Here is a 26,239-nt window from a genome sequence, read left to right as displayed (position 1 = left end):
TCGGTTTGGCTCATAATAAAAATAATAATTGTGGTATTTAAGTGCTTTTTGCCAAGCACTATGTTAAGCACTGGGCTAGAAACAAGATCATCAGGTCCAATGCTGGTTGTGTGTAGGGAAAGACACCACCCTATTTTTACACTGTCAGAATTCCCCCAGGCATTCAGGGCACAGTGCTGAGTGGATCCATAAAGCATCACTGAGGATTCATTACTCTTTGATGGTTAAAGCTTGAGGCTATTTGCGAAACTCCACCTGTATGGGTAGACAAGTCCTGAGGGAAAGTCATAGTCATCACACTAAAAATGTTAAGGTCTTTGAACAAATCAGGCAGTGATAGTTGCGCACTCGCTGTGTGCAGAGCTCTGTCGTAAGTGCTAACCGAGGTTGAACATAGCCATAATAATGGAAGAAATTGGAGAGTGGAAAGTCAGAGATAATTCCAAGATTGAAAGCTTTGGAGGGCGGATGGGACTGGTGTTGACTGAAATGGGAAAGTTAGGTGGAGGAGTAGATCTGGGAGGGAAGTTAGGTTCCGTTTGGGATGTATTCATGTTAAGGTAAGCTTCTCCTCTAGACTGTAAACTCACTGTGGACATGGAACGTATTGTACTCTTCCCAGCACATACTAATCATTCAAATACCATTGATGGTAAGGTACTTGTTCCTGCCTGAATGACTCTAGGGCTTTTGAAGATCTCAGCCTTTTAAGTTTTCCCAGATGATTAGAAGTGTATTTGGACACCAACTTCCAGATTTCTGGTTGTGTCCTTGAGAGGTTCGGTGTAGAATACGCTAAACTTGACTGGACACGGTACACAAACCAGGCCTGCTCCATTGGTGAAGGAGAAGGGATCTGACAAGGCTCCTCCAATTCAGATTCAGCCAGCTGTATCACTGTGGTGTGGTTTTTAAGATTTTGATCAACTTTTCAGATTGGCCACACCAGGTCTATTAATGGGTGTCAAATTCTAGGCAGGCTGCTTGGAGGTCCCAATTAGATTGTTCTCCTTCATTAAATTGTAAGCTTCCTGAAGGCATTCTAATATACTCTTCCAAGGTCTCCGGAAATCCTCATGTGTATTCCCATTGTTCCATATGATAGGAAGAGCCTAGGAAGCTGACTTAGTGGTGGGAGAAGGAATAATAATAATAACAATGGTGGTATTTGTTAAATGTTCATTATGCACAAAGCATTCTACTAAGCTCTGGAGTTGGTACAAGCTAATCAGGGCAGACATAATCCCCTTCTCACATGAGGCTCATGTCTAAGTAGGAAGGAGAACAGGTATTGAGTAGCAGGTCCTCTCCCTGCTTTAGAGCTCAGTGGGATACCATTACTTCTGAGGTCTTTGCCATGATTCATGGCTACGACTGCATTGGCAACATCATCAGATGTTGGTGCAGCAGCCATGTCTTCTCATACTGGTGGGCAAATTATTCTCCATGGAGCGTTATCCTCAGTGGTGGAAAGCGTGTTAAGGGTTTCATGAAGGATTATTGCAGTTTCTTGAAGATTCCTTTTTTGTTTGTGATAAATAATAATAATTGTGGTATTTGTTAAGCACTTACTATGTGCCTAGCACTGTTCTAAACTCTGGGGCAGATACAAGGTAATTACGTTGTCCCACTTGGGGCTCACAGTCTTAATCCCCGCTTTAAAGATGAGGTAACTGAAGCACAGAGAAGTTAAGTGGCTTGCCTAAGGTCACACAGCAGACAGGTGGCAGAGCTGGGATTCGAACCCACATCCTCTGATTCCCAAGCCCGTACTCTTTCCATGCTAAAGCTGTCTCTAGTCTTCAGGGGTAGTGGTGGTGTGTTGGGGTCCATGTGCCTTCTTTAGAGACAATGATGATGGTAATAATAACAATAGTGATATTTGCTAATTGCTTACCATGTGCCAAACACTATACTAAGCGCTGGGGCAGACACAAGATAAACAGAATGGATAGAGTCCCTGTCCTACAGGGCACTCGCAATCTAAGGGGGAGGGAGGTCTTAGCTCTGATACTGCAGGTGATCTAGAAGAATAGTCCAGAGCTGATGAGAATGACTCCAAAATCAAAAAACTATTTGCAGCAAATCTAGTTAAATATCCATGATGTTACAACCCCAGGTAAAAGAATGCTTATCAAAGTCACATCAGATTAAACAGTACATTCGAAGAAGCATTTATAACAAATGGAGGTAAACCGAAGATGAAGAGATACAGGACTAAAATAATATTAATGAGAAGCCTGTATTAGATGGTGAACAGTGGTTAGCACAACTCTGATTTTCCGATGTTTTCCTTGAAATAAGAGTCAGTGGAACAACCATAGTCATGGTGGTGTTTATGAAGCACTGTACTCTTGCTCCCTCAACTGAGAAACCTCTACTGAGAATACTCTATGCTAACTGGGGTTGATACAAGAAAATCAGATGAGATACAGTCCTGGATGAGGCTCACAGTCCACAAGGGAGGAAGAGCAGGTATTTTATCCCCGTGTTACAAGTGAGGAAACTGAGGTACAGAGAAACTTGTCACTTGCCCAAGGTCAGACAGCAAGCAAATAGTGGAACCAAGGCCAGAACCCGGGTCTCCTGACTCCCCGTGCTCTTTTCTTCAGGCCCCGTGAACACCTGAGGAAATTCCGTGTCTGCTCTTTCCAGTCCAGAGCACCCATTTCATTTTTAGTGGCAGAGTACCTTGATCTTGAAGGATCATCGGATGGAAAAGGTTTCTCAGTTGAGGGAGCAAGATTTTTACTGAAGATGAGATGAATTCACAATTTCCAGGTGACTTTCAGCTTACTCTGTTCTTCCCCTACTGGAAATCTCACAGCTTTGCAGAAACGGAATTGTCCTTTAGGTTGGAACAATTGGCTTTCTTTTTCTCTTCAAGCCAAGAAAACCACCAGTGAAGCCAGGATTGGGGTGAGCCTCCTTGGTTAAATCTGCAGGTACCTGGGAGCCTTGGGCAATGAGAATAAGGGGTGGTTTGCGGGGGGTGGGGCAAGGGGAAAATTTAAAGGTGTTTGGCCATTCTTCTTTCCTCGCTTCTCCCGGGAAAATTGTGGACTAACCTGAAGGCCACAGGAAGATAATCAAGGATGTCTGTGCATCCCTATCTGCTACTCTATGGACTGCAGTGAGGCTCTTGGGAATTCTGCCTTTGGGTTTTCTGGAATATGAATGTCAGAGACTTTGGGAATGAACCCTGGTACCTAGTGGGCGGAGCAGGTTAGCAGTACACCTCTGATAGAAGGTCTGAGACTGCCACCAGAAGGGTTGCTTTTGTAATAAACTAGGTTTTATCATCAGTCAATGGTATTTAGCGTTCACTATGGGCAGAGCACGGGACTAAGCGCTTGGGAAAGCACAATACAACAGAATCAGCAGACTGGTTCCCTGCCCGTAGTCAAATATAAATGATGCAAGCGAAATGGTCCAAACTGCTAAAATTTAGGTAGTGAGTTTTTTGCTTTTAAGGTTTCCCTGTTTACTTTGGTCTGCAATATATATCGGCTGCCCTTTTTAGGGACAGAAGCTGCTAAATAAGAATGGGCCCAATCAGGACCCTTAATGAGCCCTAGTGATTGTGTCAGGAACATCACTGCTGGTCATTCAAGCGCTTAGTACAGTGCTTTGCACACAGCGCTCAATAAATGCGATTGAATGAATGAATGAGTAACCTGGGCTCAGTGACTCCATTGCGTCCATCCCACCAAAGATATCTAGGCGGATGCTGAAAATACTAACCGGGTTAATTGGAATCATTAGTATGTGTTCATGAAATTTTAATATAACTGTTTCATAGGGTGGATGTTAATTTGAACTGAACAGTCAGTCAGCCAGGCTCCGTTTTGCATGACTGATAGGAACTAAAGAAGAGAGAGCAAAGTTGCTAACCACACCCTTCTCTAAAGGGGAGGTGGGGAGGTGGAAAGAAGTTAAGATTGACATAGCAATCTTGTGCTCCCTTGTGGCTTGCCGTCAGCAAGCTGTTAGCAATACGGGCAAAAAGGTTGCTTGAAGTGTGTTTCAATAGGTTTCCATAGCAGCCGTCGTCTTAATGATTTTTGCACATTTGGGGACTTTTGGGGGGTTTCTTTTCCGTATTAAACACAGATCGACTATTCAGGTCAAGGAAAGAAACGTTCGTGAGTGCAAATGCTCTGCTAGGCATTCTGGGAGAACTGTTTCTTGCAGCAGATGAAGACTCTTTGTGCCTGGCAGCAGCATCTGCAGCAGGGTATCTGTCTGGCACTGTCTTTTCATTTCGGAAATGTTCTGAGGCTCAAAGATCCCTCTCGGCCATTTTTCAGTAACCCCATGGAAACCGTTTTCTTTTTTGTTCTTTGCTAACACCAGTGATGGCAGCATCTTTGGGGAAGAAATTCCATTTAAAGCTTTTCTTGCAGCTGAGGTGTGTCATCTTGTTTTTCCATCACCCCTCCTGTTTCACACTCTCGGGCTGAATTTGAGTCAGACCCTCTGGGCTGAGAAGGCTTTTCCTACGGCAGCTAAGAGCGTTCACTCGCTTGAGGTACCCAAAACGGGGTGGCTCGAAGAAGGTTCAGGCAGAGGGTATCCCAGCAGAGCCAAGGAAGATGCCGTGGAGAAGGGGCGAGGATTGCTAGAGATGTGAATTTCTACACATTGGGAATGGGTTGTACGACGAGTGTGATTCTGTTTAAAGGCATCCGCACGGTTTTTGAAAGGAACTGTGCTTATATGTGCAAACAGCAAGGAGAGAATAATGCCTTTGAATATACGGCACACAGTTGGATGAGAGAAGATTCGGGATTATTGATCCATTCGACTCTGGTAATTGCTGGTTTGCTTAATTGGCATGTAGTTCAGGGATGGACGGTTAAATGGATTGCTTTTTTTTCATAATGTAAATTATATTTTAACATCTACATATGTTATCCTGTGTAAGTTTTTAATGGCTGTAAGTTCAAATTGGATTTGCATGTAGTATAGCATGTCACATATTAAAGCATGTCTCCAAATACCTTGAGTTCTCCAGATCAGACATATATAAAGCAGAGACTTAAATGGCATTTCAAATGAATATCTATTTACACGTGGACACATTTATATATAATATATAGATGTAGATATAGATTCATATATACACTATTCCCTTAAATGCACACCTGAAATTACTCTGGAAATAAACCCTTTGCAGATTTTCTTTTCTTTACAGTCACTCATCCCTAAACTGCAATGCTTTGTGAGAGAAAAAGGGATTGGCAGTGGCTCTGGATCATTTAATGTCTGAATGGCTTGGTCTTTCAATTTTTCCATTTTTTTTTTCTTTCTTCTTTGAGGCTGTCCTCAGTCTTATCTTGCATGTGAAGAAGAAAGGGTTCAAAGGGGGACTATGAAAGAAAGACACCAAGTCCTGAAAATATGCATAATTGATGGATTTGATGGATTTTTAAAAGCCCACAGTATTTGCACTTTTATTGCCATTAGCCTTTGAGGTGAACTATGTCCAAGGAAACTTGGTTTGATGCAAGACCTGAGGATTCCTCTTCCTCGAATAGTGCAGAAGCCATGATGCATTTAGTTTGAGAGATGAGAAGGCGTATACTGTCTTGGGGTGTGCCGCTTAATATCTCTTTCACAAGTGCAGTGCTCCTAGAGAATCAATATTCAGATCTCCTAACCAAGTCTCTTCACTTTCTCCTCCTCCTCCTTCTCCCTTTCTGACATATCCTCTAAGCTTCTCCCAGCCCTTCCTGAAATGAAGGGGACAATAATGAATAAATAAAAAGTGAGAAAACAATAACTTGCCTTAGAAATAAACATTCTGTAGAAGCATCTCTCAAAAAAAACCCCCTGAAATCTTTCTGTTCAGGCCATGAGATTGCAATCTGAGGACTAAGTATCAGTTTTAATGTATCGTAGGTTCTTCAATAACCTATTTTACATCAGTTATGCAGAAGACACTTTATCTTGTACAGTTTCATGATGGTAGCAGTCATAATTAGAAATTTGAACAAATGTGCTGAAGTCTTTTAGGAAGAATTATATCATTGTAGACCCAGAACTTTTGGTTATATCTTGATTTGGATATATTGTAAATTGCCATTTATATATTCATTGTTGCCTTGGGCAAAGAAGTAATGGCTTCAGGAAAAGAAATTCTGTCTCTGGACCGTTCAGCATTCAGCCTCAAGTGGAAACATGCTGTCATTTCCCTTGTCACAACCATCTGCCCACTGCATTTTATATTTTTTGATGATGCTACCCAGTTCTGCGTTTGTTTTCCTACCCTGTTACATTTACCCCCCTCAGTGCCAAAGTAATAATTGTGGTATTTGTTAAATACTTACTGTGTGCCAAGAACTGGGAAAGCGACAAGATAATCAGATTGGGCACAATCCTTGTCCCAAATGAGACTCCCAGTCTGTTGAAGGTGGAAAAGGTTAGGAATCCCCATTTCACAGGTGAGGAAACTGAGGCACAGAGAAGTGAAGTGGCTTGCCCAAGGTCACCCAGCAAGCAAGTGGTGGAGCTGTGATTAGAACACAGGTCTTTCTGACTCTCAGGCCTGTGCTCTTTCCATTAGGCCACACTGCTTCCCACCTAAGATCTTGTATTTTGGGGGCACAGTAGTATGTTAAACAGTACATTTCATTTTGGTAGAAGGGATGAATGTGGTGTATCTTTAGGATTATGGCAGGCATTTTCTGAATGTCTCTACCTGAATTTTAATATTCTCTGTGTATGTTTCACATGCATAGGGATGAAGAGAAAATTGATGTTGGGTTTGTAAGTGACAGTGTAAATATTGGTTGTGTAGAGAAACCTAAGCCAAAATGAGCCTGACTGCTGAATGGCCTTGAGTGTGTCTCAGTTCACAGAGAGATGTGATATCTCTGGGGCAGGGAAGGGTATTTTTTTGCATTCTTTCTCCTTAACATAACCCCAGGCCTCTCTCCATGGAATTGAATTAGTTAAATGTTTTAACAGTTCTTCAGAGACTTGGGGCAAGGTTTGAGCTTTGACTTATTTAGCTTTAGGGAACTTCCTTGGGATCCTTTCTGAGGATTTGGGGATTGTTCCTGGAATCAGTCAGACTGTCTACTGTGGTTGGGGGCGTGGGGGAGCAGGGATGGGGACTTTTTTTTTTTTCCAATGGTATTTAAGAGCTTACTATGTGCCCGGTACTGTACTAAGCGCTGGGGTCAATGCAAGCTAATTAGGTTGGACATAGTTCACGTCCCACATAGGGCTCATAGTCTTAATCCCCATTTTAACAGATAAGGTAACTGAGGCCCAGATAAGTCAAGTGACTTGCCCGAGGTCACTTAACAAATACCATCATTATTATTATTGTTATTATCAACAGTCAAATGCCAGAGTTAGGATTAGAACCCAGGTCCTTCTGACTCCCGGGCCTAAGTGCTATCCATTTTTTCCATTCTTACTCATTTCAGACATTCAGCAATTGTAGGGGCAATGGCAGTTATGATAAAACCCAGACCTAGACACAGCTGCATCCTTAGCCTGTCAAAGACCCTTTGAATGGATGACATTCCCCACCAGTGTTCAGTCTGGTGGGCAGTGGAGGAAATCCTTAGTTTGAACCACTACCTTCTTTATTTTGTGAGTGCATTAATCCCCAGAAGCAGAGAGGTACATGCATGCTGAAGTAGATTATTTTATGCCATAAAGATTGCACAGGAAAGGGAGGTTGTCGACTCATCCTGCTTCTGGTAGCGTTGACCTCTGCGGAGCATGAAGCGGTCAAACTGTGTGGGTGTTGTGGGGAGGAGGAATATGTGGCCAGCCCATACAGCTGGTATTTCAAATGAAACTTCTTTTGTACTTAAAAATGAGTCTGAGATTCATTTCTCTGTCGCCATACCCTCTGTGGACAAGGCAGGTCCATTTCCTCATTCTCAAGAGTGAGTTACCCTCTACTCATCTCAGATTAGTTTTTAATTGCTGGAAAACAAGAGGTCAGTTTCCTTTGTCTTGTCAATACCAAATGCAGACTCTCCCTTTAATACCGAGCCCCACGTGGGACAACCTGATTACCTTGTATGTGTCCCAGCACTTAGAACAGTGCTTGGCACATAGTAAGTCCTTAACAAATACCATTATTATTACTGATGCTCATTGAGCAGTTGAGCACATAATCTGCTGAACACAGAAGCTGGGTTCTTAGATTTCATTTAATTTTAACTTTCTTTTCTGGCTATTGAAATTCTGAAATAGCCCGCTTGGAGGGACTGGAAAAAAATGTTATTATGGTTGGTAAATTCTGTGCCCTCTAATGGTTATCTCTGTTGCTCATACTCACTAATTAGAGAAATAAGAAATGAGTGACATTTTCTAGAAAGAAAGGAGTGAAGTCATTTCTTTGGCTATGCTTGCTCAGTATATTAATATACTTATTTTCAGAAATAATCAAAGTACTTCCCGAGTCTTATTTTTCAGATAATATTGGGAAGAAACTGACCCACTCACATTTCCAGCACACCCTTGGGCTGAAGAAAAGAAACTCCTTATCCAAATATCATCAGGTCACTTGCAGTTCAGCTGCAGATGAACAGGAGGAAGGCCCATACATTGCATATTTTATTAAAAGGAAGGATTATGTGTTCCCCTTAAAACAGCAAACAGCCACATGAGCGATCTGTGATTAAAATATTTGGGTTATAATGGTATATTTTGAATAGAAAGATTTTGGCAGGTACAGAGGAATGAACGTACTTTGGAGTTTCTTTTCTTAGCCAAATGCAAGCCAAGGTCTCTACTAGCAAATCAGTACCTTTTCACTTGAAGCAGAATCTGTAATTGATCTTCTAGACTGTATACTTGATCTGTTAACTCTGTTGTATTGTGCTCTCCCAAGCGCTTAGTACAGTGCTGTGCATAGAGTAAGCACTCAATAAATGCCATTGATTGATTGCTTGATTGATTGAAAAAGATTCATGCTTGACAGCTGCATCCTCAAGCAGTGGCAGGATTTGTGTCTACGCCATTTGGCCCGGCCGTTCCCTGGAAACAAGGGAGGCTGGAGAAAATATAAGCAGAGATGCAGCCAAGGTTTCCAAACAAAGTGCATTATCGTATGGAGGAAATTGATCCATCTTCATAAATTACATTTACATTTTTTGGTCACTTTCCAGATGCTGAGAGCAGTCCCCAAGAAAATGAAGTCTAACTTCCTTTCTGTGCAAGTAATTATAATATTAATGTTGCACTCTCTCAAGTTCTTAATATAGGGCTCTGCACACAGTAAGCGCTCAAATACGATTAATTGATTTATCAGTGCAGAATTGTACCTTTGAACATTTGGGAAGAAGATGGGGTTTTCTTCACTTGACAAAGAGACCAATAGATGTGCTTTTTATACTTGTCTGTCAAGATAAAAACCAGTTCTCAGTTTGGTAAACAGCTGGATCATGCAGTGGATGTGAGATCAACACCTGCAGAAAGCTCAATTATGTTACAAAAGCATCAGAGTGAATTTAGGACTCTGGAGTGCCAAGGAGATGGTCTCACTTCTTTCTGTAACATTTCATATTTAGAAGTGGCATGAAGTAGTGTTAAGGTAAGGTGGTGATATAGTTAACCCTGTTTTTGGAGGACTTACTGTGTGTTATTGTATAAGTTCAGCCATTCGATCAGTCAGTGGTATACATTGAGTGCTCACCGTGTGCAGAGCACTGTACTAAATGCCTGGGAGAGTACATACTGTAAGTGCTCAATAAATATCATTGATTGATTGATACAATATGTAGAGTTGATAGACAAGGTCCCTGCCCTGGAAGAACTTACAATTTAGAGTTGTAATAAGGATGGATTAAAAGCAGTTTTAATCTTTTGTGATTTCAAATTGTCCCGTCCCTCTCCTCCCTTCACCCAGGGAAAGTGAAGATGGATGGTGTTTAATCAGGGGCAGGTGACACAAAGACAACTTGGAGAAACCGGTCTTAATCGGGTCTCAGTGAAGGCAGATTCAGTCCGGCAATGTGGGTCAATACAGTGGTGGTGATAATGGAGGAAGTGCATTAACAGGACTGAAGAACCAAAGCGAAACTTTCTGGAACTCTCTGGAATCCAGAGGGCCATTCCTGGGTGACCATTCCTAGCCTGGCCTAGAAGATGAGATTGAGGAAAGGAGGCAGACAAGTGAAGGGCTTCAAGGCTCAGTGTTTCTGGGATATGCAATTCTGGTCATGGTGTCTGAGGAGTGGGCTACTTAATGGCAAGCCTACTAATTCTATTGTACTTTCCTAAATTTTCAGAACAGTGCTTGGCACACAGTAGTTGTACAGTAAATACTATTGATTGATTTTGCTGCATATATTAGGACAAAAATGTCCCACAAAGGGTTGGTGTGAAGCCCCCAGATCTTTTCAGTCAATCAGTTGATGGTATTTACTGAGCACTTACTATGTGCAGCGCACTGCACTAAGCGCTTGGGAGAGTACAGCCCACCGGCTGGGTCACAAAGAGGACATTTATCACAGCAGTGGCCCAGGGGCCTGTAGGAATCAGTGCCTGGGAGCTGATTAAGCCCTTTCCATGGTTTGGTCAAGTAATTGAGCAAAAGCGAGCGAATCCTTTGGCTCCTGAGGGCCTGGCAGTGTCCTTACATACCATAGCATAGGAACCAAATGATTCTAATCCCTGCTCCACCACTTGACAGCTATGTGACTGTTGCTAAGTCACTTAACGTTTCTGCCTCAGTTTCCCCACCTATAAAATGGGTGATAAATACTTGTTCTCCCTCTCACTTAGACTGTAAAACCATGTGGGACAGGGAGCATGGCTAACCTTAATTTATAGGTACTGCAGCACTTATACAGTATTTGGCAAATAGTAAATGCTTAACAAATACAGCAACTATTATAATTACAAATAAACCCATGCCCTTGCCTTGTGCCTTCTCATCTTCATCACTGAACATAGATTGTATGTACTTTCAGGGTGCACCGCATTGTACTAGACTCCATGGGGCTTTCACAATTCAGATTGTTGCACCCTTCTCCGATGGAGAAGAAAAATCCAAATATAAGTACCCACCCAAGAATAGACTACATACAGATTACACCCAGAATACAATTTATTGGGAAATAAGCAGTTCTAAGGGCAGATTAGGTCCATAACAGGTGGAAAAACAGGCAAAATATAAATCATTTGAGTAACGTACGTGACCAAGTGAACAAGGCCATGCGTGCAAGTTCTCACATATACCATCATTTTAAGGGGCTTAAAATGTGGTAGTTAAAAGTATAGAGCTATTGGGGTGCCCAGGGTAAGGTCTGCTTCATTGGGTTTTACGGATGGAGGACATTCTGTTGTACTACTCCCCCCCAGTGCTCCCTTCCTCCTGTCTCTCCCCACTTCAGTCTATACTTCACACTGCTGCCCGGATCATCTTGGTGCAGAAATGCTCTGGGCATGTTACTCCCCTCCTCAAAAATGTCCATGGCTGCCTGTCATCCTACGCATCAAGCAAAAACTCCTCACTCTCGGCTTCAATGCTCTCCATCCCCTCACCCCCTCCTACCTCACCTCCCTTCTCTCCTTCTGCAGCCCAGCCCGCACCCTCCTCTCCTCTGCCGTTAACCTCCTCACTGTGCCTTGTTCTCGCCTGTCCCGCCGTCGACCCCCAGCCCACGTCCTCCCCCTGGCCTGGAATGCCCTCCCTCTACACATCCGCCAAGCTAGCTCTCTTCCTCCCTTCAAAGCCCTACTGAGAACTCACCTCCTCCAAGAGGCCTTCCCAGACTGAGCCCCCCTTTTCCTCTCCTTCTCCTCCCCACCCATCCCCCCGCCTTACCTCCTTCCCCTCCCCACAGCACTTGTATATATGTTTGTACAGATTTATTACTCTATTTATTTTACTTGTACATATTTGCTATTCTATTTATTTTGTTAATGATGTACATTTAGCTTTAATTCTATTTGTTCTGCCGACTTGACACCTGTCCACATGTTTTGTTTTGTTGTCCGTCTCCCCCTTTTAGACTGTGAGCCCGTCATTGGGTAGGGACCGTCTCTTTATGTTGCCGACTTGTACCTTCCAAGCGCTTAGTACAGTGCTCTGCACACAGTAAGCGCTCAAAAAATACGATTGAATGGATGAATGAATGCTCTGGACATAGTAAGTGCTCAATAAATACCATGATTGATTGATTGAAAATGGCTTTTGGGTGGCTTTTCCACACTAGGACTGACGGATAAGAAAAGGTGGGTGTGTGATTGGGGCAGGGGGCTGGGGTGGGGGGACCTTCCAGGACTTGCTGAGGGAAGTTTCAGCTCTGAGGGAAAAGGGAAGGTGCTGGGGTGATTAAGGCTGTGAGCCCTTTGTGGGACAGGGACTGTGTCCATCTGGATTATTTTGTATCTTCCACACTGCTTAGTGCGGTGTCTGGCACATAGCGCTTGACAAATACCATTATAAAAAAAAAAAGACAGCCCCAGCCCTGTAGGGGTTCCTTTTCCATGAAACCACAGTGGTTTGTTAGAAACTGACCCTGGCATTGTGTTTCTGTGTTCCTGGGGCAGCCCCCTCCAGGAATAATTGAGATGAGTGTCGAAAAAGCCAAATGAAGTGTGCCTTTCCTGCATCCCGTGGAGAGGTTATTTGAAATTAAAAGCAAAACAAGAGGAACTGGCTTTCTCTTCAGTCTGATTGCAGAACATGAAAAATGTCCAGGAACAAAAGCCTACCAGGTCTTACTGTCTCAGTTTTGAATCACAAGAGATTGTATGCGAAGGGAAAAGTGCTGTTATGTCGGTGTTATCATAACTCTGCTTGCAAACTTGTGCAATATTTTGGGTAATTAATTACCTTTGGGCTACTTTGCCTTACCTCAAAAAAGTAGAAAATAATTGAGATGTAACACCCTCTTTCTAGTCTTCTAATTAAATGTAGATCTTTATTTTAAAAGCTTTACTTTCCCTTCACTTCTTCCCACATCTAATTTCCCTTCCCTTTCTGAAATGGACATAATATTCCTATTTTGGCAAAGAAGAAATTATCATGAATCTTTTATGACTGCCTCCCACAATGCTATTTAGAATTTTTATATGCTGGTGGTAATTGAAGTTTAGTTTTAACTTTATACTCCTAAAATTTAACTACCTTTTGAAACTGTGCTGATTGTTTTAGAACGATTTGGGCCAGTGTCCAAATTGTAATCTCTGGTGACTCTGTTTTAAACAAATGGAAATTCTGACAATTTGTGCAGATGCTTGTTTATATAAAAAAAACCTGGGTGATGTCCAAAAGTTCAAGAAAACAGTAATAGTTCTAATGTCAAAAGCTAAAAACAGTCTGTACCTTTACAGAAGTTGAAGTTACCCCAAGATTTGAGAGTGTGGCTTTTTGAAAATGTTGATTCATTTCCATCTTTTGTCCTTCTTGAAAAACCTTGGAATATTTTTGTGTTGCAGATGCTGTACCCTGAAATCTTTGGCATTGGATAAGATATAATATGACTAAAAGTAGCTAATTAAAACCTCCAAAAATGTCAGATATTCTCCAATAAGGATGGTAGTTTAGAATTTGAGAACTTGTTTCTTGGCGGGTGTGAATTTTGCTGAAATTTATAAGCTGGGATATCTTTGCTCTTCATATTAAAAATGTTACTTCAGAATCCCCTCCTTGGCCATATTCATGTTTGAGCAAGACTGGCTACTGAAGGTAAGCCAGTGTCCTCTCCCTGTCTCCACGCTTTTCCCCTCTTCTCCGATCTCTTCTGCTCTCTATCCCTCCCCTCCCTCTTTCCCCCTTTCCCCTCTCCTCCCATGCCCCTTATTTTTCCTTTCTTTCAAAACCCCCTCCCTTCTTTCTCCCCTCTTCTTCCTTCCCCTCTCCCCCCCACTTCTCTTCCGTTTCCCCCCACACCCTTTGGGCCAACACTCATCTAGGAAGCCTGAATATACAGATTAATTACGAGTAGGAAGGGCTGGAGGAAGCTAGGGAATTGCCATATGGGGTTTCAGAAAAGTCATTTATTTCCCAGATTTGTAAGCATATGGGTTGTTTGTGAGATTCTGTATGGTGTGCGTGTGTTGACTTTGTTCTTCTGAAGCTAGTACCAGTTATAATCATGATTGAAACCGGAGGCCTCTTCATGATGCTGTTGATGGGAAAACTGACCGAAAGGAGAGAGCTATGGTTCTTTTGTCGGGCCGCCCGCCCCTCCATCCTAGGCCCCTATACCGCTTGCGCCTGCACCTCGTCCTTCAGGGTGGACAACTTGCCAACCTTTATGGAGTCCCCATTCACAGACTGTGAGAGGAGGTTAAAATGGAAGCGAGGGGTCTCCCAGAGGACTCCTGATGCAGGGCGGGGTGCCTCAGGATGAGGGTGGCGAGTGCTGTGTGGTCTCAGGAGCCTGGACGGGGCCTGGGCAGGATCTGTAGCCACAGCCTCTGCCCTCAGGAAGCCTCCATTTCAGTCAGTAAGATGGGCCGCACTCGCGCAGGCGTGACTGGCCGGTTGCCTCATCGTGACATGGTTGCCGTCGGGGTTGCTCCTCTCCTGGGCTTGTACAGTCAGAAGGAGTGGGTGGGGCGGCCGCTGGCTCTGTGGGAAGCGAGGTGCAAATTGTTCACCCCTCCACAGGAGGAGAAGTGAAAAATGATTCATCTGGGGAGCCATATTCTACTGCTATTGAGTGATCCGACTGGGTGGTCCCGGCTTGTTGTTTTCTCTCCATCCCTCCAGTGAGCACCGTGCCTCTGTGTTGAACATACCGATCCTGGGAAGGGCCTGGCAGATTGAGGGAAGGGAGAGCATAAAGGGGTGTGGAGGTCCGGGCCCCAGGACTGTGCTTTCCTCTGAAGATACGTGGACAGCTTTACCGTCATTATTCTCATGGGTTTCTTCAGCTGGGTAGTTCTGCACAATGCTATAGGCACAGATGCTGCTGAGCTCCACTGCATGTTGGGCTATTAACTGAATTGACCTGTTTCCAGCAACTTTTCACAAATAGTAATCTCACACCAGCCCTTTCACATTCACCAGGAGACCTATTTAGCTTTATTTTTGTTGTTCAGAAAGGAATTCTGAGCCAGGTTACTCAAATGGTTTCTGGAGTAATGTAGGACGCCTTTCCCATTAAAGCATGGTTTTCTGTTTTTGTGAGTTTTTGGAGGGTCTGAAGCGAATATATTTTTGGGTGCAGGCTGGGTGTTGTCTCTGTTTGTTCTTTTGTACTCTCCCAAGCGCTTAGTATAGACTGTGAGCCCACTGTTGGGTAGGGACTGTGTCTGTATGTTGCCAACTTGTACTTCCCAAGCTCTTAGTACAGTGCTCTGCACACAGTAAGCGCTCAATAAATACGATTGATGGATTGATTAGTATAGTGCTCAGTGAACAATAAATACCACTGATTGATTGAGTGTGGTATTTTTCTCCGAGAAAGTGGCCTTGTGCTAGCCCCTGATTGGTCTGGAAGCTCATCCGATTGACAGATATTTACATGCGCTGATGGCTCCGCACTGCTTTCTCGCTGCACTTCCCGCTGACTTGAAAACTATTCTGATGCCCTTTTCCTTCAACCCCTTCCCCTTCTGATGTTCTCCGTCATTATCCTAATAATAACAATAGTGGTATTTATTAAGTGCTTACTATGTGCCAAGCACTGTTCTAAGTGCTGGGGTAGGTACAAGACGATCGGGGTGGACACAGTTCCTCCCACATGGGGCTCACAGTCTTCACCCCCATTTTACAGATGAGAGAATTGAGGCCCAGAGAAGTTAAGTGACTTGTTCAAGGTCACACAGCAGACATGTGGCGGAGCTGGGATTAGAACCCGTGTCCTCTGACTCCCAGCCCTGTGTTCTTTCCACTAGGCCACGCTGCTTCCCCATCCTGCTGTCATCCCAGGATGATAGCATGTTGCATATTAGGGACAGGATTGGGTACTGGGGAACATTTCACCCTGCAGTCTATCAGAAGGACTCTAATATTAGAGTTTTCTGGATGGGCACTGAGGAGGACTAGGAAAGACTTTCTTACCTTTCAAGTGTTAGGATGGTTATGGCAATTTGTAACCAAGGACTGTTTACCTGGATTAGTGAGGTGCCTGAGGAAAGTTATTTTTATCGCTTAAGTTTAACTTACTTTCCATGACATTCTTCTATTTTATGTGTTGTCCTCCCCTCCTTAGATATTGAGCCCCCTACATGCCAAGAATGGCATCTGAATTGGTCTGCTTGAGGTTATCCGAGCAGTTAATAATGATAATAATAATAATGGCATTTATTAAGTGCTTACTATGTGCAAAGCATTGTTCAAAGCACTGGGGAGGTTACACGGTGATCAGGCTGTCCCATGGGGGGCTCACAGTCTTAATCCCCATTTTACAGATGAGGGAACTGAGGCTCAGTGAAGTTAGAGGAGCAGCATGGCTCAGTGGAAAGAGCGCGGGCTTTGGAGTCAAAGGTCATGGGTTCGAATCCCGACTCCCCCCATGTGTGCTTTGTGACCTTGGGCAATTCACTTAACTTCTCTGAGCCTCAGTTACCTCATCTGTAAAATGGGGGTTGACTGTGAGCCCCACATGGGACAACTTGATCACCTTGTAACCCCCCCAGCGCTTAGAACAGTGCTCTGCACATAGTAAGTGCTTAACAAATGCCATTATTATTATTATTATTATTATTATTAAAGTGACTTGCCCAAAGTCACACAGCTGACAATTGGCAGGGCTGGGGTTTGAAACCATGACCTCTGACTCCAAAGCCCATGCTCTTTCCACTGAGCCACGCTGCTTCTTCTAAAGTTAATACAAAACCTTGCACATTAAGTGTTTAATTCATGTTAGTAATAATGATAATAATAATAATAATAATAATAATAATCCATCTTCATGGCTTACCCCACTAATAATATCTTGGTGATTAACTGGTTTACACTACATTGTGGGTGGTAAGCACACGGAATTCATCACCAGAGGTTGTGTGGGTAGAGACTATCAAAAGGTTCTAGAAACGGTCAGAGGAATTCATGTTTTCTAGATCCCTAACTGGTTACTGAGGGAAAAGTTTGGGCTATGGAAGCAGACCTCAATGATCACGGGCTTCAAAGAGGTCACCCATCACCTGGTTCTTCCCAGAACCCTCTGTAACCCTGTCCAACATGGAGCCTAGTCTGTCCTAGTTTGGTGTTTCCTATCTTATTTAGCTCCAAATGCAGGCAAAAAAATGCTCTCAGAAATACAACAGACCCAAACCAAAATAGTCACTGTTACACAGTGGTGTTTTGGATTTTATGATTTCTCTATCTCTGGTGTTCAGATTTCCTAAAATGCACTGCCCTTTGAGCGGCTGCTGGGCGCCCGCTCACACCCCGAGTTAAGCAGGTGTGCTGGTGGAGAGTGTGCCAGCTGAATGCACCCTGCCTCTGTGGTTGCCAGCGAGTCCAAATCTCTGTTTTCCGGTAGAGAGGTTGTGTGGAGGTGAACCCTTCATGCTTCTTTCTCTTTCACATTCTGGCAGATGAACTGAGCCAAGAGTTTGGACAGCGTGTAAACTCTGAACTAAGTCTGAACTAAGTTGAGTGTCGGCAAGGTGAAAACTCTGAGACCGTTGACAGTAGAGACATACTCTATATCTGTTAGAGCCTTTAAGTCCAAACAATTCTAGTCACTGTTCGCGCAGTAGGCCGAAGATACCTAGTTCTTCTGAAATAGGGGAACTGTAATGCATTCTTTCAGAACCTTGAATTAAGAAGCAGCGTGGCAAAGTGGAAAGAGCACAGGCTTGGGAGTCAGAGGACCTGGGTTCTAATCGATCATATTTATTGAGCAGAGAACTGTACTAAGCACTTGAAAGGGTGCATTATAACAGAGTTGGTAATAAATAAATAAATACGATTGATTTTGAGTTGGTAGGCATGTTACCTGCCCACACCAAGCTTACAGACTAGAGGACTAATCCTGGCTCTGCCACTTGTCTGCTGCGTGAATTCACTTCTCGGTACCTCAGTTCCCTCGTCTGCTAAATGGGGATTCAAAACCTGTCCTCCCTACTCTACTTAGACTGTGAGCCCCGTGTGGGCCCAATTATCTTGTAACTACAAGATGACGGCATAATACAAGACAAGACCCAAGTGCTTTATACAGTGCTTGGCACATAGTAAGTGCTTAAAAGTATTATTATCAACATTATCATTAATAAGGAAATCTCATTTCTTGAAGCACTTACCCGGCTCTGATGAGTCTGATGCTGGGCACAGTCGTTTGATCTGGGAAGCAGCGGATTCTCTTGGAATGAATCTGGTCCTGGGACCCACCACTTGCCTGCTGTGGGAACTTCTCTGTGCCTCAGTTTCCTCATCTAAAACATGAGGATAAAATACCTTTTTTCCCTCCCTTTTCAACTGTGAGCCCAGTTGGCAACAGGGGCTGTCTGATAATTTAAAGTCTACCCCAGCATCTAACACAGTGCTTGGCATAGAGTAAATGTGTAATAAAATCCATCGTTGTTATCTGACCCAGCATTGCACCATGGCTAGCTTGTTGGACAAATGCCAGCTATTTCTGGCAGAACCGAGCGTACCAGAGAAGCCTCCGCAACCTGTTCTACAGTGGTTGCAACCAAAAAGCAGCTTGGACTAGTGGACAGAGCACGGGTCTTGGGAGTCAGAAGGACCTGGGTTCTAATCCCGGCTCTGCCACTTGTCTGCTGGGTGACCTTGGTCAAGCCATTTCACTTCTCCGTGCCTGTTCCCTCATCTGTAAAATGGGGATTAAGACTGGGAGCTCCAGGTGGGACATGGACGGTGTCTAACCTGGTTAGCTTGTATCCACCCTAGTGATTAGTACAGTGCCTGGCACATTGTAAGCGCTTAACAAATACCATTAAAAAAAAAGTGGGCAAATCCTGGGAGTCATCGGCCATACTTGTCACCAATTGATACAATTTTGAATGCAGCACCTGATCTCCCTTTGTCTGACTTTTTCCATTCATAAAATAGAGTACTAATACTTGGTAGAATAATATTTCTTTTGTAGCTACCCCATATTTGTCAAAGCAATCATTCAGTGAGTGCTTACCAAGTTCAAAGCACTGTATGAAGCTTTTTGGAGAGTATAACAGAAACAAGGCATATAATCCCTGCCCTCAAGGAGCTTACAACCTAATGGGCAGGGGTGGGGTGCAGGGGGAAGAGAGCGTTTCTGCATGTACTTCAAGGTCCCCAACTAGCTCCTCCTTGCCAAATCCAGTGTATCTCTAACTTAGTCCTTCTTGACCTCTCAGCTGCTTTTGGCACCGTAGACCAGTGTATCTTCCTAGGAACACTCTAATCTTTGATTCACTGCAATGATTCTCTCTTGGAGTACCTCCTACCTCAGTGGCTGCTCTTCTTCAGTCTCTTTCTCTCCTTTTTCTTTTAAAAATGGTATTTGTTATGCGCTATGTTCCAGACACTGTATAAGCCAGTCAGGTTGGACACAGTCTCTGTCCCACATGGGGCTCAAAGCCTTAATCCCCATTTTACAGATGAGGTAACTGAGGCCCAGGCAAGTGAAGTGAATTGCCCAGGGTGACACAGCAGATAGGTGGCAAAGCCGGAATTAGAACCCAGGTCTTCTACCTCCATAGGTTTGTGCTTTTTCCGTTAGACCACACTGCTTCCCTTCTGTCTTTTGCCCTTCCTCCCCTACACCTGTGGTAGGTCCTCCCTGTTGTTTTCTCTTTAAATAATTGCCCTTTTTATTAGAAGAAGACTCTAGGTATATACTTGGTGAAACAGCTGATGTGGAGTCCAGTCCCAACCATATATGCACACACAAAAAGCTTCCTCGTGTCAGACAGTGATGCATAATGTTTGCAGGGGTTGGTGCTGTTTTCTCTCTTGCCAGCTTGTCTCATTCCAAATGGGGAGTAGTGAGAGATTTGGATAATTGCCACAGTCAGTTCTTTCGCTGTTCTTGTTACTCATAGTTTACCCACTCCCATGGTTCTGTTACCACCTCTGACTCCAGGAGGGTAACTCCCAAATCTCTCTCAGAAGCCCCCCCTGTTACTTCTTCTGCTGTATCACTTATCCTCGTGCCTCCAGGACACCTCCACATGGTCAGTCCACTGACATCTTAAGCCTAGTATGTTTGAAACTAAACATCTCATCCTCTGTCCCAGATCCACTCCTCTGTCTAACTTTCTCATGACAGTTGGCAGCAGTGTTAGCCTCCCTGTCACTGAAGCCTACCATGTTGGGATTGTCTTCACTCTTATTCAGCTCTCATGTTCAGTCTGTCACTGAATCTGGTCATTTCTGTTGGTCGTTTCTTTCCTTCTCATTTCTCCAACCCGCCTCTTCTTCCCCACTCAGCTGGCCACCGTCCCGGTTTAGGCCCTCAACGAATCCCGACTGGACCACTGTATGAGCTTCGACCCTGGATTCCCTGCCTCTAGCTACTCCCCTCTCACGTACATACTTCATAATGTTGCCTGGATTATCTCTAGACTGTAAGCACATTGTGGGCAGGAAACGTGTCTACCGACTCTGTTGTGCTCTCCCAAGCGCTTAAGACAGTGCTCTGCCCATACTGATCACTCAATAAATACCGTTGATGATGATGGTCTTCTTTCTTCCCAAGGAGCTGCAAACTATAGTTCTTGACTAAAACTTCTGCTTAAATTATATAATACGATAGAAGAAGACCATCTTGTTTCTTTTCATTCTTCAGAAGTTTTTAATGATTATCCATCCTTCCCTGCAGCAAACAGAATTTCCTGACTATTGGCTTGACAGTCCTTCAGCTCTCTCATCTTTATCAATCCATTATCTTCTCCTACTACCTCCCAACTTGCACTCTCTGTTCCTCCCAAGATCACCTTCTCCCTGTGGTCTGTTCTCGACTCTGGAAACAGCAACTGCCTGGTTGGCTTCCTTTCTCCTGCCTGGAACGCCCACCTCCTTCAAATCTTCCAGACTGTAGCTTTGCCTACCATCAACGCCTTTCTGAAATGGCATATCCTTCGGAAGGCTTTCCTTGATTAATGATGAAATTGGAATCATTCAAAACACCGTATATTCATCGTAGGGATGAGGGTCAGTAATCTGGGATAAATAATTTGCAAACTCAGATGCTGTTGAATCTCTCCATGACTTGAATCTTTTGGTGGAAAATATTGATAGAAAAAGTGAAAATAATTACCTTTTTATGTCAACCTACTGGAGGTGCAGTAAGTGTGTGTTTGATCTGTCATTGTCTTTCTGTTTAAGGAAGTTCATTAGGTAGCATTTAGAGAAGCAGCATGGCTCAGTGGAAAGAGCACGGGCTTTGGAGTCAGAGGTCATGGGTTCGAATCGTGGCTCCGCCACATGTCTGCTGTTTGACCTTGGGCAAGTCACTTCACTTCTCTGAGCCTCAGTTACCTCACTTGTAAATTGGGAATTAAGACTGTGAACCCCACATGGGACAACCTGATCACTTTGTATCCCCCCCAGCGCTTAGAACAGTGCTTTGCACATAGTAAGCGCTTAACAAATGCCAACAGTATTATTATTATTATTATTATTATTATTATTATTATTATTAAGTGCCTACTAATACTATCCAAAAACTGTACTAAGTGCAGGGGAAAAAATGAGAATCAGACATGGTACCTTGTCCCCAAATAGCTCATAATCTAGTAAGAGAAATGAGGAGCACAGGGAAGGAGATTTGGTGTTACACCCTTAATCAAAACACTAAAACAGCAAAAGAGAGGAGGATGACAAAACAAAAAAATGGCAAGGCCCATAAGGCATTGTGATTAGAGGAGCAGAGTTAGACTGTAAGCTTGTTGTGGGCGGGGATTTTGACTGTTTATTGTTGTATTGTACTCTCCCAAGTGCAGTGCTCCTCACACAATAAGCGCTTAATAAATACGATTTAATGAGTGATTCCTCATCGCTTTAGAGTCCAGCAGTCAAAACAGCCCCAGCCACTTTTACGTTCCAAAGGTAAAAACAGATACTGCTCCTGGTTCTTCACCTTAGCTGGCTGGAGAAGGGACTTCTGAGAATCCCAGTGTGGTGGATAGGCTTTTCCACACAGCAGCCTTAGTGGTTAGTCAATCAGTTAATAAACGGTATTTATTGAGCGTTTACTGGTTGCAGAGCACTGTGGTCAAAGACCGTCTGGGGCCTGATGCTGCACTGCTGAGGTTGAATCTTTGCCTGTAATATTTTGTTAGTGATCTAAAATTGGCCAGGGGAATCATTAAAATATTTCAATCTTTTCTCCCCTTCTAGTAGTCATCAAGAGACCGTATAACCTCTGCAGAATAAGAGGTATTTTGGCACGGAAAAGCCTTCTCTCGCTCTGTTTTAAGATTTTTAAAAATGTTATTTTTGTAGCAGAATCTTTTTGGTATTAACTGGATACCTGATATTACAAGAGGCATATGGAACGTCAGAATTTTCCACCCAGCAATACCCATCTCCCCTTTAGGGTCTTTCTGGTGGTAGGTCTAATGCTAGATTTTCAGTTTGATGGGAGGCAGGAATCAGGCTGGTGGGTTTCCCAGGCAGGATCAATATCACGGAGACTCCCCGAGCACTTTCTTGATGGAAAGGTCTGCCAAGCCACCCCTTTCATGGGATGGAGGGGAAAGGAGGACTATTGACTAATAATTGTAGTGTTTGTTAAGCGCTTACTAACAAATTAGTTAGTGTGCTTCCGATGTAGTTTGTCAAGGTTCTACTCTGGTAGCAGATTTCTTAGAATAATTTATTTTATGCAGCTAGAATGAAAAATATCCTGTTTCCAAGGAGCTGCAAATTATAGTTCTTGACTAAAACAGCTGCTTAAATTATATAATACAATTGAAGATTTCCTATTTCTAGGGAACCAAGAACTTTACAAAATTGTTGGCCTTCAAAATACCTTTTTATTTTTGGTGAGCATATACTATATTCTGCGGCCAGGCCGTCGAAAGGTGTAAAACGAGACCCAGCTAAAATTTCTAGATGTGTCCAGCCTTCCATTCTGACTTTTTCAGGAAAACCTAGGAAATGAAGGCTCAGATGCTGGTTTGGAGTTATGACAAAGACTGTTTCATCCAAACTCCTCATTCTCGGCTTCAAGGCTGTCCATCACCTTGCCCCCTCCTACCTCACCTCCCTTCTCTCCTTCTACAGCCCAGCCCGCACCCTCCACTCTTCTGCTGCTAACCTCCTCACTGTACCTCATTCTCGCCTGTCCCACCATCGACCCCGACCCACGTGCTTCCCCTGGCATGGAATGCCCTCCCTCCACACATCAGCCAAGCTATCGCTCTTCCTCCCTTCAAAGCCCTACTGAGAGCTCACCTCCTCCAGGAGGCCTTCCCAGACTGAGCCCCCTTTTTCCTCTCCTCCTCCCCATCCTCCCCCAGCCTACCTCCTTCCCCTCCCCACAGCACTTATATATAATTGTACAGATTTATTACTCTATTTTACTTGTACATATTTACTATTCTATTTATTTTGTTAATGATGTGCATATAGCTATAATTCTGTTTGTTCTGACGATTTCGACACCTGTCTACATGTTTGGCTGTCTGTCTCCCCCTTCTAGACTCTGAGTCCGTTGTTGGGTAGGGACCATCTATATGTTGCCAACTTGTACTTCCCAAGCGCTTAGTCCAGTGCTCTGAACACAGTAAGCACTCAGTAATATGATTGAATGAATGAACTTGATGCACGATTTTTGTCTGTCAGGTAGTTGTATTTATTGAGGGCTTACTGTGTGCAGATCACTAGACTAAGCGCTTGGGAAAGTACAATCTAACAGTATAACAGTCTAACGTGGTGCCATTTGTTTAGGTCTGCAAACAGTAGGTATTCAATAAACGGTATTAATTGACTGGTTATAAGGGCAATGTTGGAAATGGTAAAGTGATGGCACCCCCCCCGCTCTAAACTCTAAGCTCGTTGTGGGAAGGGAGTGTGTCTGTTCATTGTTATAGTGTACTCTCCCAAGCCTTTAATACAGTGCTCTGCACACAATAAGCGCTCAATAAATGCGATTGAATGAATGAATGAATGAGTGAACACCACAGTTGGTAGGTCATATTCATTCAATCGACATATGCTTGTCGTTGAGCTGTATCCAGTAGCGGTGATGGGTTGCTCTGAGCCATCCTCTTTCTGCTGCCCAGTCCCTCTAAAGCCGACAGCATGCATTATTTTGGTTGGGGAAAGGATGAAGTCTGTGAATGTCCTCCCTGCTGGACACTCCTCTTATTTATGTGCTGTGGTTGAGTGATGTACAACTCTCTGCTCTTCAAAACACCAGAGGTCACAAAAAGAGGTTCACTGAGGAAGTGCTGGTGGTAAAAGAGTGAAGGAGTGGGAAATGGAATTGTGTAGGGACTGTTAAGAACAGGCGATTTAAGCAAAGAGTCAGAGGGACGGGGAGCCAAAAGCCCCCTCCCCTGCTCCTATTTTGGGGCCAAGGCTGTGGAAGCTAGCGGCAGAGAGGACCCGCCAGGAAATTGAAAATAAGTGAAGATAATGGATTCTTCAAAGCAACTGGGCTCCCAAATAAAATAAGGGCCCTGGTGGAGCAGCCCGAGGCTGTTTGGGGAAAAGGAAGTGATAAGAAAATATTAGTAATGTGGAAACACTGCCAGATCAATTTTAGATGCGTAGCTTCAATGCTTATGAAAAGGTGCATGGAGAGAAAAAGAACACATATGCTGATGTGTGTGCGAATAAGAGGCATTATTGGTCAAAAAACAACAGAATGGTGTTTTCATTTTGGAAGATTGGAGAGTATTTTCCACCATTGTCCCTCATAAACACTAAAGAGGATGCATGTGCAGGATGTTACTTTGGCTTTGTATTCCTCCAGTGAGGAGAGAGGGAGGGGAAATCCTTGGAAAACAACTTTTACCTATTGCAAAACATAGTCCTTCTATGGAAGTGGAACATGGCTTTCCCCTTTTTTATGGCTTTTTTTTTTTAATGTAGGATGCCATTTAGAAACCTGTTGAGACAGGTGAGAACTCAACCGGGAAGTCACTGCCCCCTAGACCTTTTGGAATTTCTGTATGGTGTCTGGGCGGCCACCATCAGATGTTTGTCCTGGAATTGTAGCTTGCTGGTGCTGTAGACTAGCTCTGATATATTATTTCTTAGGAAACTAGACTGCTAAGTGTTTCACCCTCCGATCACAGTGCTACAAGCGCTTTGACCCAAGAGTCATGTCAGTGAAGTTTTGCAGAATGTCTTCAGATTGATCTAGTCGCTTCACTTCTCTCGGAGATTTGAGGAGAGGTAGGATGGGGCAAGCTGACTGAGTGCTTTAAAGCCAGTGGTATGGAGTTTCTGTTTGATGCAGAGCTGGATGGATGGGTGGATGGATAGGTTTGATGCAGAGGTGTTGGGCAGGGAAATACTGACCTGGGATGTTATTCGGTGAAGACGCAGGCCCTGGCCGTGGGATCACATAGGCAGGGCTAACCTTTCGCTGTGCCTTGATCTCACCTATCTAGCTGCCGGCCCCCGGCCCACATCCTGAGTCTGGCCTGGAACGCCCTCCCTCCTGAAATCCGACAGACAAGTCCTCTCCCCCCACTTCAGAGCCTCCAAGAGGTCTTCCCAGGCTAAGTCCCTCTTTTCCTCTCCTCTCCCACTCCCTTCTGCGTCACCCTGACTTGCTTCCTTTGCCCTTTCCCCCTCCCCAGCCTCACATCACTTAGGTATATATCTGTCATTTTATTTATTTGTATTGTTGTCTTTCTCCACTCCCCCCACCCCCCAGACTGTGAGTGCATTGTGGGCAGGGAATGTCAGTGTTTATTGTTGTAGTGTACTTTCCTTAGCTCTTAGTACAGTGCTCTGCACACAATAAGCACTTAATAAAAGCACTTAATAAATGCCATTATTATTATTCATTCATTCCATCGTCTCTATATGTTAACAACTTGTACTTCCCAAGCGCTTAGTACAGTGCTCCGCACACAGTAAGTGTTCAATAAATCCGATTGAATGAATGAATGAATTGCTGTTTTGTTGTCTGTCTGCCCCCTTCTAAACTGCGAGCCCGTTGTTGGGTAGGGACCGTCTCGATGTGTCGCCGACTTGTACTTCCCAAGCACTTAGTACAGTGCTCCACACACAGTAAGCGCTCAATAAATCCGATTGAATGAATGAATGAATTGATGTTTTGTTGTCTGTCTTGCCCTTCTAGGCTGCGAGCCCGTTGTTGGGTAGGGACCGTCTCTATATGTTAACAACTTGTACCTCCCCAGCGCTTAGAACAGTGCAGCAGCGTGG

General features: G+C 43.9%; 1 protein-coding gene across 12 annotated transcripts in view; it reads left to right on the top strand.

Moving 5' to 3' along the window:
• DOCK9 (dedicator of cytokinesis 9) overlaps positions 1-26,239 on the top strand; it is a 245,483-nt gene that overhangs the window by 61,171 nt on the left and 158,073 nt on the right. For 5 of the 12 annotated variants that reach the window (XM_038759086.1, XM_038759095.1, XM_038759090.1 and 2 more), the window contains exon 1: positions 4,231-4,812. The exons of 4 other annotated variants lie outside the window; for them this stretch is intronic. In XM_038759086.1, the coding sequence (XP_038615014.1) occupies positions 4,651-4,812 (162 nt within the window). In that variant the 5' untranslated portion in view covers positions 4,231-4,650. Of the gene's footprint in view, positions 1-4,229; positions 4,813-26,239 lie in introns of those variants that run through there. 3 more of the 12 variants (XM_038759097.1, XM_038759092.1, XM_038759088.1) reach the window with 2 other exon arrangements.

The sequence above is a fragment of the Tachyglossus aculeatus genome, chromosome 17 (genome assembly GCF_015852505.1).
Source record: "Tachyglossus aculeatus isolate mTacAcu1 chromosome 17, mTacAcu1.pri, whole genome shotgun sequence".
Lineage (NCBI taxonomy): Eukaryota > Metazoa > Chordata > Mammalia > Monotremata > Tachyglossidae > Tachyglossus > Tachyglossus aculeatus.
The sequence above is the reverse complement of the archived record's forward strand: the minus strand, read 5'-3'. Positions and strand labels throughout refer to the sequence as shown.